This window comes from Staurois parvus, unplaced genomic scaffold (genome assembly GCF_062004578.1).
Source record: "Staurois parvus isolate SC_StPar_1 unplaced genomic scaffold, SC_StPar_1.0 ptg000011l, whole genome shotgun sequence".
NCBI classification, from domain to species: Eukaryota; Metazoa; Chordata; class Amphibia; order Anura; family Ranidae; genus Staurois; species Staurois parvus.
The window spans coordinates 10,629,499-10,643,644 of NW_028317807.1; the positions used below are offsets into that span (position 1 = coordinate 10,629,499).

Sequence of the window (14,146 nt, forward strand, 5' to 3'; positions counted from 1 at the left end):
CACAGATCCTTATCATCCTCACCAAACCACAAATACACTGCTGAGGATGTTACACAGCTCAATGAATTCATACTTACACACAACTACTTTACTTTCAATAAAGACATCTATCTTCAATGTATGGGTAATTCGATGGGAAGTAAAATGGCACCCCAATATGCCAATTTATTTATGACCTGGAGGAAAAATTCCTGAACAGCATGGAACAAAAACCATACAGATACTATCGCTATATTGATGATATTTTCATCATATGGACAGAAGGTGAAGAATACCTAAAACAATTTTACTCATTGATGAACACTTTTCATCCATCATTTAAACTAAAAATGGAATACTCAAACACACACGTCAACTTCCTAGACACCACAGTATACATCAGGGATTATACGCTTCACACCTCAATATACAGGAAACCCACTGACAGATGCAACTACCTCCACAGTTCTAGCTTCCACCCCCAACACACGAAACGAGCCATCATACACATTCAGGCCATTAGATACCACCGAATATGTTCTGACCCAAGAAACAGAGATAAACATCTCGGGACACTAGCAGACGCCTTCCGTAAGAAAGTTTACAATGACAAAACTATCAACACCAGCATAAACACAGCCTTGAGAACCCGAAGAGAAAATCTACTTCAGTACAAGGAGAAAAAAACAAACAACCGTGTACCTCTAGTAACCACATACAACATAGCACTAGAAGGAATAAGAAAAATAATCAAAGATTTACAACCCATCATAACAGATTATGGAACTCTGAAAGAAATATTCCAGCAACCACCAATACTAGCTTTCAGACAAGCCCCCAACCTCAGAAATAAACTAATCAGTAAGGAACTTCCTTCTGATTATGATGTCACAAATAATGGAAGCAAACCCTGCAATAAGAAATGCTGCAAACTGTGCAACCAAATCAATCCATCAAAAAGTGTCAGACACTCAAAAGGGATCTTCAATATCTCTGGTTCATACAGTTGCACCTCCAGTAATGTTGTGTACCTTATCCAGTGCAGAAAATGTAGCAAAGGATCTTATGTTGGCGAAACAGGACAGAAGTTGCAAACAAGGATGAATTTGCACAGACATTCCATCAAGGAACATAAAGAAGATGACCTTTGCACACCTGTGGGACACCATTTCGCATAACCGGACCACACTTTGGGAGACCTCAACATTTTAGTTCTTAAAGGAAATTTCAAATCCATTCAGGAAAGAAAAACTTTTGAACTAAGAATGATAATTCTATTTGACACAAGAGATAACGGCCTGAATTTGGACATGGGATTCCTCAATCATTATCCAACAGATTTATCACCTCGAGCATGACTGCCTCTGTGAGTGTTGTCTTCCACCCCCCCCCAGACTTTTCTTTTGCTGTGTCTTATCTCTTTTTTTTTTTTCTCCCCATCCCCTATATCTCTTCCAACATTCTTCCAACATTCTGCTAAATCTGTGTTCAGTACTGCTTAGACCTGAAGAAGGGGACGTTCCCCGAAAGCTTGTCCTCAAAATTGTATGTTAGTGCAAATAAAAAAAGTATCACAGACAGTAAACACAGAAATTGGACGCTACAGAGATGCTGTCTTGGAAATCAATCTTAAAAGCAGGGGCACAAATTACTTTGGGATATTTATGTGGCTGATGATTTACCTACTTAGCTGTACAATAGCAAAGGGAGCACTTTGTACGTTCCTTCTTAGCACCCACATAGCACACCTCAAAAAAACTTTACTGCTGAAGCTGTTGGTTTGCAATTGATTTTTTCAGCTGACTTTCAGCATGTAAATGTGTAAATGTGATCTGGTTGGCTGTAGAGGAGATTCCTGGACTCTCCTGTCCCTCCATGGGGCCCAGGACTGGGGTAAAAGACTTCAAGCTGCCTTGATGAATCTATGCCTGATTAACTGAAGGAGAGGGCAAGGGAGATATTGGGGGTCTAATATACCCCAGATGATTCCATAAAGAGGACCTGTCATCTGATCATTAGCCCCCTTGTGATATCAATATACTTAATTTTAAAAGTACAAATAAATATGTGCAAAAAAAATAAATAAAAGAAAGTAATTTTAAAAAGATTAAAATCATCCCTGTCACCCTGTGCACACACCAAATTGGAAAAATCACACATAGAGCTTGTGTACAAAATTACCATGTGCAGTGAAATATATATTTATAGCAAAGTTATATACTTCTTACATATTTTACGAGCCAGATAAGAGGGGCTTGGTGTGGCTGGAATACATATTCATAACTGTGGTTCACTGTATCTTACAATTTTCTGCACAGTTTAGTTTGCAGATAAGGGTTTGTTGAGTGCTGTCAGTTATTTTAGCTTGATTATTGTGAACCTCAGTGGATAGTGGGGTATAAAAAAACTTTTAGTGTCATTAATTTGCAAATGGGCAGCACAGTGGCTTAGTGGTTAGCACGTCTGCCATGCAGTAAATGGGTCATGGGTTCAATTCTCAACCATGGTGCCTCCTGCATGGAGTTTGCATGTTCTCCCTGTGCTTGCGTGGGTTTTCTCTGGGTATTCCAGTTTCCTCCCACACTCCAAAGACATGCTGGTAGGTTAATTGGCTCCTGTCTAAATTGTCCTAGTTTCATCCCTGGCCATGCGGGATCTCCTGCATGGTAGGGGTTGGGGAAAAACCTAGCAACCTACCCTGTAAAATAATTGCTAAGAGAATTTATGGAAAAAGTCGCTTACGAGTGAAGGTCCATACAATCGCGAAGGGTCGGATACGACTGAATGGATAGATAGATAGAATTTGCAAATTGGAGACATATCTGTGGCTTCCATATTTTGTTTGTTTATGAATTGTTTAGTGGATTTTTATTGCTTTGTTGCAGTGTTAGAGTATTTTTCTCTATAGCTGGGTGTTAACGTGTATGATGCAACAAGCAACAGCGTTTGGTGGTGCTACTCTTGCGTTATTCACATTGGTTGAACAGATTGCATTCTCCTTGCTCTTCCTGATCAAGGTAGAAGAAAGATGTATAGGAGTAAAAGCAGCATTCAGTCTGTTCTTTGTTTTTGAAGTAACAAGACATTTTAGATGGGTCTTTGCTTTAATTAAATAACTGTTTTATAATGTATTATTCCATGGCATGGAGTTAGAAACTATTATGGATAAGGCCCCTTGTACATGGGCTTCATAATTTACTCAGAAACTTGTGATGCCCATATGCCAGGGGACAAAAACTGTGTGTAAAGACCTAAGTAATATTGAGTATAGGTGACTAAATGTATTTAAGTGTATAGACAAGTAAAATTCTTCTTCATTGCCAATACTTGTACATCATACATTCCTGAGTAAACATCAGTAAATTATGATGCTCGTGTGCAAGGGGCCTAAATGAGTAAACACATGAGTTAATTACTGCTAATGTAAAATGTTCTATTTTGTTTTACTACTCTGTACTCAATGCTCTATTACTGATCTTTACTCATCTGTGTGCAATACTACTCTGTACTCAAAGCTCTATTACTGATCTTTACTCAGCTGTGTGCAACACTACTCTGTACTCAATGCTCTATTACTGATCTTTACTCAGCTGTGTGCAATACTACTCTGTACTCAATGCTCTATTACTGATCTTTACTCAGCTGTGTGCAATACTACTCTGTACTCAATGCTCTATTACTGATCTTTACTCAGCTGTGTGCAATGTCCCATAGACCAGTGTTTCTCTCTTTTTTCAGTCAAGGCACAATCTTCATGCACCCCATTTTAAAATGTAATAAGCTAAACTAATATTTTTACAAAATGCAGCAACATACACACAAGTAGGGCATACAATGTTAGAGGTGACTTATTCTTCCAAAGCAAATACACCTCTGCACACTTGTACTGACTAGTATTCAAATGTTTCTCTTCTCTCTCAGTTTATCTCCCTCAGCTAATGTAACCCAAGTGCTGATGGAGAGGGGCAGAGTAGGGGCAAACAAGGATGCTGTGTATGTGCTCGACGTCCTTTTTATCACCCGATGATGTCATTGGTTGTTAGGATGCTAGTTGCTGGAAGGTTGTAATAATGCACAGTGAGAACCTGTAGCTTTGTGTAACTAAAAGGCAGGTAGCATCCACTCACTGGCTTGTATACAATTTTTGGGCAATTTTTAGGCATTTTGCCAAGGCACCCCTGAACAAGCCTGAAGGCACCCCAGGGTGCCTGGGCACCCTGGTTGAAAAAGGGTGCCATCTCAATTCATTACATTCATCTGATGCCAACAATGCATCTCATTTCAGCATTTTTACTCCCGTGTGCAACAGGCCTAAGGGTTCCAGTTGAAGCATCAAAGTTTTTTTTGTTCCTTTTTTTTTCTTGTGGTTATTATAAGTTAATGTGTTAATTGTATTTATGTATTAATGTTTATCTTGTTTGTTGGAACAGATCTGCAAGCGGTATGAAGTGCTGAGCTAGAGGTGAAGTAGAGAACGTTAGTGTTTAGACAAAAAAAAAATCACATTTGTACAAAAGATTGTTGGGGTCCTGGAAGCCACTGATTTTACTTTGTAGACTTGCTGGTCCCTCTCCAAAGATGCTCTGGAACCTTCTTATCATTGAGCAAAGATTAGCAATGCTGAATGTCCTTCTTGCCATCTGTTTCTTTGCTAATTACGGTAAGACTACAGCTAGAAAGAGATGCAACAATGGCCTCGTTATCTTTACAGTATATTGACCAAGGTGGCCCTGACAAACTATGAATGACTGTCTTCCTTTACGTACAAATGTGTACCATGTGTAGAGTGAGGGCCTGCGTTTAAGTTCAGTTAAAAAGCTGTACATGTCTGTACACAACTGGATTACTATGCTGCTCAACGAAGTTAAGAAAAAACAAAAAAACTAATAAAGAAGGACTGTGAGAAATGCCTATATGCCGAGATGAGATGTAAAGTACCCTACACCAGCACTTCTTTTGAAGAGAACCACAGTGGATGACATGAATCTCATCCAGTGGCTGAAGGGGTTATATAATGGGGGTTTTATAGTATAGACATATTATTTGAGAAAAGGTGCTTCTGTCTTAGCAAACCACAACACTTGTATTTCTAGGTGTGACAATTACCAGAAGGACTCCTGAAATTGAAAGCAATATACCCCAAAAAGAAATAGTGCAATCATGGAGTCTAACTGTTTAGATCATTGTCCCTAGTGTTGGAACGTCAGACTTGCCCCTGCATTATTAATTGCAAGCTGAATTAATTAGATTATTGTGAGGGCTCTCTAATCTAGGATTTGTTCGCACTCAAGGGGGAAATGTAAGAAGTCACAATACCAAATAAAATATATACTTGTAGGAAATGTATGTACATAACATATATTTATGTGGGAATACATAGTGAGATGACTATGAAAGTAGCTGGTCTAAAGCATGTTTGTATATGATTCAGGACAAGATGAACTCTTCCCTACCTTCAATAGTAAGCTAAAACTACATTACGTGTATGGTAATTACATTTACCCTCTGTCTTTAGAGGGTTGTTATAGGTCTTGGCCATTTTCCAGACACCTCAACACCATAGGTCATGTAGCTTCGGGTTGCTAAGCTGGCTGACTGTTTATGTCAGGAGATAGGATAATGAACTTGTAGATTTTGAAAGCCAGCTTCAGACACACCAACTCCAATAATATCAGTTGGGCTTCATAGCAAAAACGACTTGAGTTCCATTCAATTGCTTTCTTGAGAAATATATGACTGTGCTGTTTGGACCAATAAGAGAGTCCTCAATGATAGCAAATGAAGGGACTAGTATAAGAATAGCCAAAGATTGGACATTCAGGGGAGGGGCGGGGGGCTTGACTGAAGAGTAGCTGGTGAGACCCCGACTGAAGGCCAGAAAGGACAGGGGGAGACCCTAACAGAAACTTGGGGAGGCTGGACTGGGGAATTGCTGGGAGACCTTGGCTAAAGGCTGACTATGGAGAGTGGTAATATTGGATGTGCTTGCTATCTAGATATCTTGCCAGTTTATGATTGCTGGACTTTTGTCTTTGGGAGTGGATTAATAATATTGATATTATTTATTAATGCCTGTATTATTATTTGTTATTAAAACCCCTCCCCCCATTTTCTTACACATTGTCTTTGGTTCTTTGGGCATGTCTTCCATGGGGCAAAGATTGTATTGCTTGATGGTTTTGGGTCATATTGCTGCTAATCTTTGCCTGTGATTTTTATGCCACTTGGAAATTGGTTATTGTTTCTACATAGCTTACGTAATATTTATTTGTCTATAACAAGGCCGTTCATGGTAATTCTTTGTACAATATAATCTTTTTCACCTAAAGTTTGTGTTGTGTGTTTCATTGGTGACCTACCCCTAAAAGAACGGTGAGAAGTGGGAGTGGCTTAATAATATTGATATTATTTATTAATGCCTGTATTATTATTTGTTATTAAAACCCCTCCCCCCATTTTCTTACACATACTCATGTATGTAAAAGGCAATTGCACCACATGGTTAACTCTAAACTGATAACCTGCAAAGACTTTTAAAGGCCAGCCAATGAACAATTCCTGGGTATGTGCAGTGTTAAGGCTTGACATGTTGGATGTCTGTTTAATCGATGTAACCTCATCTTTTTTATTTTACAAAAAAATAGGTATAATATTGTGTTTATGTGCACTAAAACCCATTTTATTATATGTTACCTGAAAATAGGCATATGATAAACAGTTGCATAAATATCATGCAACATAAATAATGGCAACTTCCATGTCATTTATTTTAGGACACAGCGGCAATCCATTCATAGATTAAATAAAACAAATAGCAAAGTACAAACTTATTCCAACCTGCTAAACAATAGTTATTAGACTCTGAAAAGTATAAATCCATAGATTATCAAAAAATTTCTTTCATATCTCTATTTTGTGCCTATGTAACAGCCAGGTGATTTGTATATCCATTTGGCAGATTCTTGGTACAGCTGGGTAGAGGACCTGTATGCAATTCAGGGCAGTGCATGCTAATACACATTACATGTGCTACAGCATTACAGTGTCATTCATTTTGAATGGAACCCTATTGCACTAATGCAACACATCTTCGTTTTTTAAAAAAAGGAGTCATGTACAGTTTTTAGCATGTTAGAATGTTTGGCAGCCTTTTAATTTTGATGGACTGCCTTAATGTAGCTCACATCAATATAGAACATAATGCGCATTAACATACTGCCAAGACGTAAATGGGTCCTCAATACTATACATTTCACTTGAGACTGGAGAAGGGTTCCTAGAATTAAATAAGCAAATTACAGGTGATGTGAAATCATCATTATTTTCCATTCTCAGATAGGCTTGTTTTGGTTATACAGAGTTTTCTCAGTTCTTAATGTGGTAATCTCTACGTAACGGCTCCAACCCACTATTTCCTTTCTTGTAAATCCAAAACACTGAACGCTGAACAACTCAGGTTAGCACTTGTGAATCTGAGGTTATATATGCAATCTTTGTGTGACCTGAAACATCATTTCAAAGTCACCTTACCCTCAAACGTGGTTTCTCAGGGGCACCTGATCACCTTATTTAAAGCAAACAGGGTTTAGTGACCTGACAGACATTTGTGAAGACAGTTCCTGAGCAATCAAGATTAAGAAAGAGCATATCTTTTATTTTATGCTGTTGAACATTAAATCTGATTTTTTCATAAATATTTTACACATCTGCATCACAATGTTGTTTCCCATATTCATTGGAATCAGCTGGTTTTATATCAGTACATCAGAAGGTAGGAGCAATATACGGTCTGACAATCTCTTTGATAGAAATGTATTTTATTGAAATGTATGCCTTATTGTCTCTCTGATCTTGTGAGCTTTTACTCTTCCCTAAGGCAGTAATGACTAGTTGAGTACTAATTACTCATGTTTTTATCAGGTTATAATGTTACATTTCCTACAAAAGACCATTTTAACAATAATGTTAGGTAATCATTGTACTATGTGTGTAGACACAAACTTAATCACCAAAGCTTTCATAGACAATTACATTTGACAGTATGTTCTTCCATATGAACAAAGATTGCAGTTATTTATGGTTTCAAATATTTTTAAATTTTATAACCCTTATGAGGCTTGGTGAATTTATAATATGGATTATGAGAATGTATGCATTCCAGGCTGAACATTCTTACTGGTATATTACATTTTGTTTGGTTGTTGCTATGGGGATGTCACTGATGTCAAAAGCAGAGACCAAACTTCTGCACTAGAAATAACATTCCAATAATTAGCAATGAGAACATATGTTGTTGATGCTTCTGTTTCACAGGTGCTGACGTTTCCCAGCCAGCTGTGGTTGTGGCCAACAGACAGGGAGAAGCCACATTAGCCTGTGACTACAAAGTAAAGGGAATGATGGAGGAGATACGTTTCAGTCTTTTGAAGAAAATAGACAATTTGGCAACAGAAGTTTGTGTTTTGTCTTTATCCACTGACTACGAACCAGTCACTAGTGGCAATGCCATCCAATGTTTAGGCATTCAAGGTCCAGAGAATGTGATTTTTAACATATCGGGGCTGCAGGTGGAGGACACTGGCCTGTATTTCTGCAAGTTTGAGGTCATGTATCCTCCTCCCTATCGTACGACAGAAGGAAACGCAACACTTATTTATGTCAGTGGTGAGTAATTTGCCAGCTATTTTTATATATTCATGTTATTAATGTTATTTTTACATATTCATATTCTTTATGTTATCATCATATTCTTAAATTTTATAATGCTCATTTCTAAGTTATCCAGTGGACTCTTTCTAGTAACGCTCACTGTTTCTGGAACTAATAAACAAAATACAGTATATTTGGTAAAAATGACAATAAACATGAACTTTGTCCAAAGGCATGAACTGTTAAACTATTACTTTAATTAGCTAAATCATCTTTATTAATTATACTTGAAGTGGGGGACTGAAAAACAGTAAATGGCTAAAATGAAATATTTGCTTATTTGAGGCTTACAAATTTAAAGCAGTTTTAAAGGATAGTTCTAGGTTGGGAAAAATTACTTTTTTGGTTGAACTATAGTTATATAATTGGATGGGATGAACTCTGCTGCCTTAGTGCAATTCTTATAAAGAAGAGTATTGATCTGACTTAAAAGCAACCTATCATGCCTTAAAACTTTAATTAGGTTCTGGTGGAATCACCCTTTTACTGAGTTCCTGCTCTGTACCAAGAATGTGGCATGTGAGTCAGGGATTAGCTGATTCAATCACAGACTAAATGCAATGTTTGATTTTTGGCAGCATCCCTTTATTAGTCTAACCCAAGGTTTCTCAACCAGAATTCCATGGAACCCTAGGGTTCCTCCAGAGGTTGCTAATGGTTCTTTGAGTAATGAACAATTTCTGCCTCTCAGATAAGTTCCCACTGACACCATTGATTGTTTTAGCTATCTGTAAGTGAGTAATTCTTCTTCCTAATAACTACAAGTGTAAGGAGCATTCCTCCCATTGCCTATCACACTAATGTATCATGAGTTGTAGATATAGTAATTTTTAGTAGCGGTTTCCTGATACCAGAAAGTTATTTCAAGGGCTCCTCTGTGTTCACAAGATTGAGAAAGGCTAGTCTAACCTAAATATATGAATAGCAATACAGCAAAAAGGCTATGAAACACTTGTAATCACCTTGGCAGGGAAAAGAGAGCAGGAATTATTTGGGAATCATGAAAAATATATGAAGACACCAGATGACTAAACTCACAAGCTTCTGCTAGAGATATGAGTTAATATATCAATTTTTGGTTGGACACTTTATTTGTTGCATTTGCCATCTTGCTTAAATGAGCCATAAAACATGTAAAACATCAGTTTGATTGAAAATACTTGATTTTATAGATCTAACATCACAATGTGCTCAATCAATGGAACCAGTTGAATCAAAGTCTTATGATTTGGCCTTCCTCATCACTATTCTGGTTATGCTAGTCTACAGTCTATTGGTCACAAGTGTTTTAATATGTAAGGTAAGTTGTCATTTGATAATGAAATATGCTTTCCATCACAAACTTCCATACCTAGTTATAACAAAAAGAACCAAAGTTCAACCGTTATTATTAATATACTTGATAACCTTCGGGGGAAATGTCTGACTTGGATGATCTTAGCAAAGACTGCAACAGCCTTCTTTGCCTGCAGTGCTAAAAGACATGCTTCTGATACCATGTAGGCTGTAGAAGTCCAGCTTCCTACTGCTGGTCTGTAACTAGACTACTGAAATCCATAGAGAAGGGAGTATAAGAACTTGCTGATATACCAACTGGGAGGAGTGACTGAGAGTGCCACTGCTAGCACACCAGGCAAATGGAAATACATCTATTTGGCTGGTAGATGTAATTATAGAGTATAATAACAGCACATAGCAATACTTTTTGCAAAAAACAATTCCCCATCACTGATAAACTGAGTTTATCCATATTTAATGGTTACTGTGTTCTGCAATAGCTGGACATGTTCATTTCAAGGCAGAATCTTTACACACACAACTTTGTTTACCCTATTTGCATATAGGATTCTTTAAAACAGCATTATTTTGAAGTCCACTGCACACTACAAATGAGAACACAACATTTGCAATAAACATCCATTGAACATGTATGTGTGTGTCTTTCAGCGGATCACTAAGTACATAAAGACACATGAACACATTAGGCTTCATAGTGATTTCTCACCATTCTCCTGCATTTACTTTCAGTTAATCACCATTATAATTTATATTAAATATTAAGTCTATCCAAAGTATTTTTCCTATACAGGTTTATTTATTGCATATGTCTGTAAGGATGTTTTGTTAAAACTTTCTAATACTATTTTACAGGGAAGGAAAAGGAGATGGGATACAGGTCACTATGGACAGGTACTCCAATCAAATTACAAGAATTATCATCCTTATTATATTCAAATGTGATTTCAACAAGCTGGAAACTTCAAACTTACTGAGTACATTATTATCCATTCTTGCTTGCCAAGCATTTTATTGCTGGCTAAAGCTGTCATCATACATTACCTTGAGCAAAATGATACATGTTTTAGCCCAAGTACCACTGCGAGACAAAGCTGAACATGTCTTATGTTGCTGGGACTAGTAAAAGTTCTAGACTAAGTTTGCATCTCCTGCATCTGAAAAGATGCACATTTATTGCCGTGTAGTGCTTGTGCTGCATAACAGTATATTGCGTAAATAAAATTAAGTCATATAATATTCCTTTTCATAGAATTCCATTAAATTAAAGGAAGTATTTTTTGAGAAAAGTGTGGTAGCTGCCATTGTTGACTTCTCATTCTCATGCTAGGTCCTGGCTGTGATGCTGGTGCTGTAGCTTTAAAACATATTTGCACTTCAAAGTTCATTCTTTTTTTGCAGATCTGCACACTTATTCTGGGTCTGGTAAAAAATGTTTTGAAGCCGATGGGCCAACATAATAACGTCAATTATTATTTTTAATGCAGCGGGCAAGAATCACACTCGTCCCCCCCCCCCCCCAATATTCCTAGATAGGTAAATTTGGGTTCACTTCCTAAGTAAAACCCACTATCCCAACCTTCTCAGTCACCCGACCTTATCTAATGTCAGACTCCCCAATCAGATGCTTATTTACCTCTTTCTGGCATCTGCAATCTTCTCCACTATGTACATTCTGCAGCTCAAATTATTCTCCAGTGCTGGTTGTACCTGGACAGTAACTCTGCACGGACTTGAACTGAGCTATAGTTCTAGAGAGAGGCATTAGAGGTATGGCCCCTTCTAAGCTTCTGGGAACTCACTCTGGGAACAAGTCGGACTAATTCGCTGAAGGAGATTTTGGACCACAGAATGTAAACAGAATGTAAACATTGGAGGAGGCCACCACTACCATCTGATTCAGGGGAAACTATCTAAGTTAGAGTAGGTTAGGAAGCTGGGGATGGTGAGCTACTGGATTTTAGTTACAAGGTAAGCTTGTTCTTTAAACTTTTTTGCTGGCTGGAGTTGCAGGCTGGAGTCAGCCTGTCAGTTTTATACATAATGCCGGTGGCCACAGCCCACAGTTTTACGCTGCTAAATGGAAAATGTATTTACCCTATATTTTTTAGTTCACTATTGCTTTTTAATTTTTTTTTCATTATCCAGTGGTGCATGTGAAAGTGCACCTGTCACCTACACACTGTTGCATTGGATTTACCAAAGCTTGAGCAAGAAAAACTTGACCAATGTGAAACCATTGCCGACAAAAGTTGATTCCTTAATCAGGTAATCTACTTGCCATAGGCATCAGATACAAAAGATTTCATATATGATTTACTATGAATAACAGTGATAATAAAGCTCTGAAATACATGAAAACTACAAAATAAAACTAAGTATATTTGGCTTCAGACATAATTTCATTCTATCGTGCCTTTTATTAGCAGCACTTTGGCAACAACATGTAAATAATATATTAACTATATTTAACTATATTTTCTAAAAGAAAATGCGTAGGTAAAAGTTGTCTACTGATTGAACCATTTAGTTAATAAATGGAATAGCAGTACCTTACAAAAAGGCATTTTGAAATATAGGTGATGTTCACCAATAGAAATATTTTAAGCTGGCATCTCTACTTAGAGAAATGACTGGGGGACAGTGTGAGATACTCCTGATATGCCTATTTCATTGAACTTCCTGGTGGTTCTTTTGCTGTTTAGAGTAAGTGGAAGTTTGGTGTGGCAACAAGGTGAAAAGCCTGAATGGAAACATTTAATAATATGCCCCAGAGGTTTCAACTCTGTGAGCCTGATTTACTAAAGCTGAGCTCACATTAAAGCAATTTTGAGCTGTAATCACTGCTGGTAATGTCAGGTTGACACCAGTTTAGGATGCTTCTAAGATCATTCAGTATTCACTGAGAGAAGCATTTGACCTGCAGTAGACCTCCTCTTCACCTGCATTTGATGTGATTCAAGCAGGTTTTGCATTTCAATAGACCTGTCTGGGAATGCAAAACCCACTTGAAACAAAAGAGGTCCATTCACACAGGCCCTTGAATTCACATGATGTCACAGTCACAAAAGAGAGGCTGAAAAAAACAATGTGCTTACTCTACATCAGCAAACTGGTAATCTATAGTTTTAGCAGTTCAGTTTTAAATGTACTGATTCAGAATGGGACAGAAACACCGAGGGCCCAAACAGAACTCACTGACAGACAGGTAGGCAGTCTGAAACATTTTAATATACAAGGGAGCATGATACTGAAATGTTTTGTGGGTAGATATTTTCTAGATCAATAGCCCACTGAATAAGGTTTTGAAAAGTAGCAAACTAGTCCCCATATGTTAAGCCTTCTTTGGACATCTTAGTTGTGTTAGTAGTAACAACTGACCTATAAAGCAAATAGTTTGCCTTATGCATTGTGTCAATGTTGTGTATATCCCTTACATAATTATGCACATGCTTCTAGCATTATCTTTGTATCCTATGTGTTACATCATGTTTTCACAAGATGAAATGTGTATTGAGAAATGTTTTCTGTGAAAATGCATTGATAATACCATTTTATGTTTTTGTTTTAATCAAACTATGGTATAAATATGGTGTACACAGGAATTGCTTCCTTCATCAATATTCTAATAAAATATTATCATTTTACTTTGTTGCAATTTCTTTCTATAGTGTTAAAAACTGTAAGTTGAAATTTGTGGAAGCACTTTATATAGAACTTAGCCTGTGGGATTTATTTACTAAAGTAGTAGAGAGTATTAGCTTAGCTCAGTGAATAAATGATGCTGTGTTCCCTTTGAATACCCAGTCATGTGCAAATAAATTTAATAAAATATGACTTTGCCTTGCAGATGATTGGATGATTGAAGTGAACATAGATTCCTTTCATTCATTAGTTTGTCTCCATAAAATAAATACATTTGGTAACAGTTTAGACCCCTGTCAGTTTTTTTCTGATCTCTGTGGTCCTGTTGGAGAATATTTCTTTCAGTTGAAGAAACCCTGCTAACCTTTTATTGCTTCCAATATATATATTTATATATACTGTATATATTGTATACTATATATATATATATAATTATTTTTTTTAATAAAAATTTGTTTTGGGCTGCTGCACATTAAGTACCAACATACTCTTATTGAACTACCTTCAAAAAAACAAA

The 14,146-nt window shown here is 37.0% G+C and overlaps 1 protein-coding gene across 1 annotated transcript; it reads left to right on the top strand.

Annotated features, from left to right (window-relative positions):
* The first annotated feature begins 7,532 nt into the window (after positions 1-7,532).
* CTLA4 (cytotoxic T-lymphocyte associated protein 4) lies at positions 7,533-13,631 on the top strand. Its single transcript, XM_089672726.1, has 4 exons — positions 7,533-7,750; positions 8,293-8,643; positions 9,861-9,988; positions 10,840-13,631. The coding sequence occupies exons 1-4, from the start codon at positions 7,639-7,641 to the stop codon at positions 10,927-10,929; spliced, it is 681 nt and encodes a 226-aa protein (XP_089528852.1). The 5' UTR covers positions 7,533-7,638; the 3' UTR covers positions 10,930-13,631.
* The last annotated feature ends 515 nt before the right edge of the window (positions 13,632-14,146 follow it).

What these genes read in the sequence shown, in the direction of transcription:
- CTLA4 (XM_089672726.1), top strand. Translation starts at nt 7,639, where the DNA reads ATGCTGTTGAACATTAAATCTGATTTTTTCATAAATATTTTACACATC. An exon ending in AACACTTATTTATGTCAGTG is followed by an intron (nt 8,644 to 9,860) that starts GTGAGTAATTTG and finishes TTGATTTTATAG; the next exon opens with ATCTAACATCACAATGTGCT. An exon ending in CAAGTGTTTTAATATGTAAG is followed by an intron (nt 9,989 to 10,839) that starts GTAAGTTGTCAT and finishes ACTATTTTACAG; the next exon opens with GGAAGGAAAAGGAGATGGGA.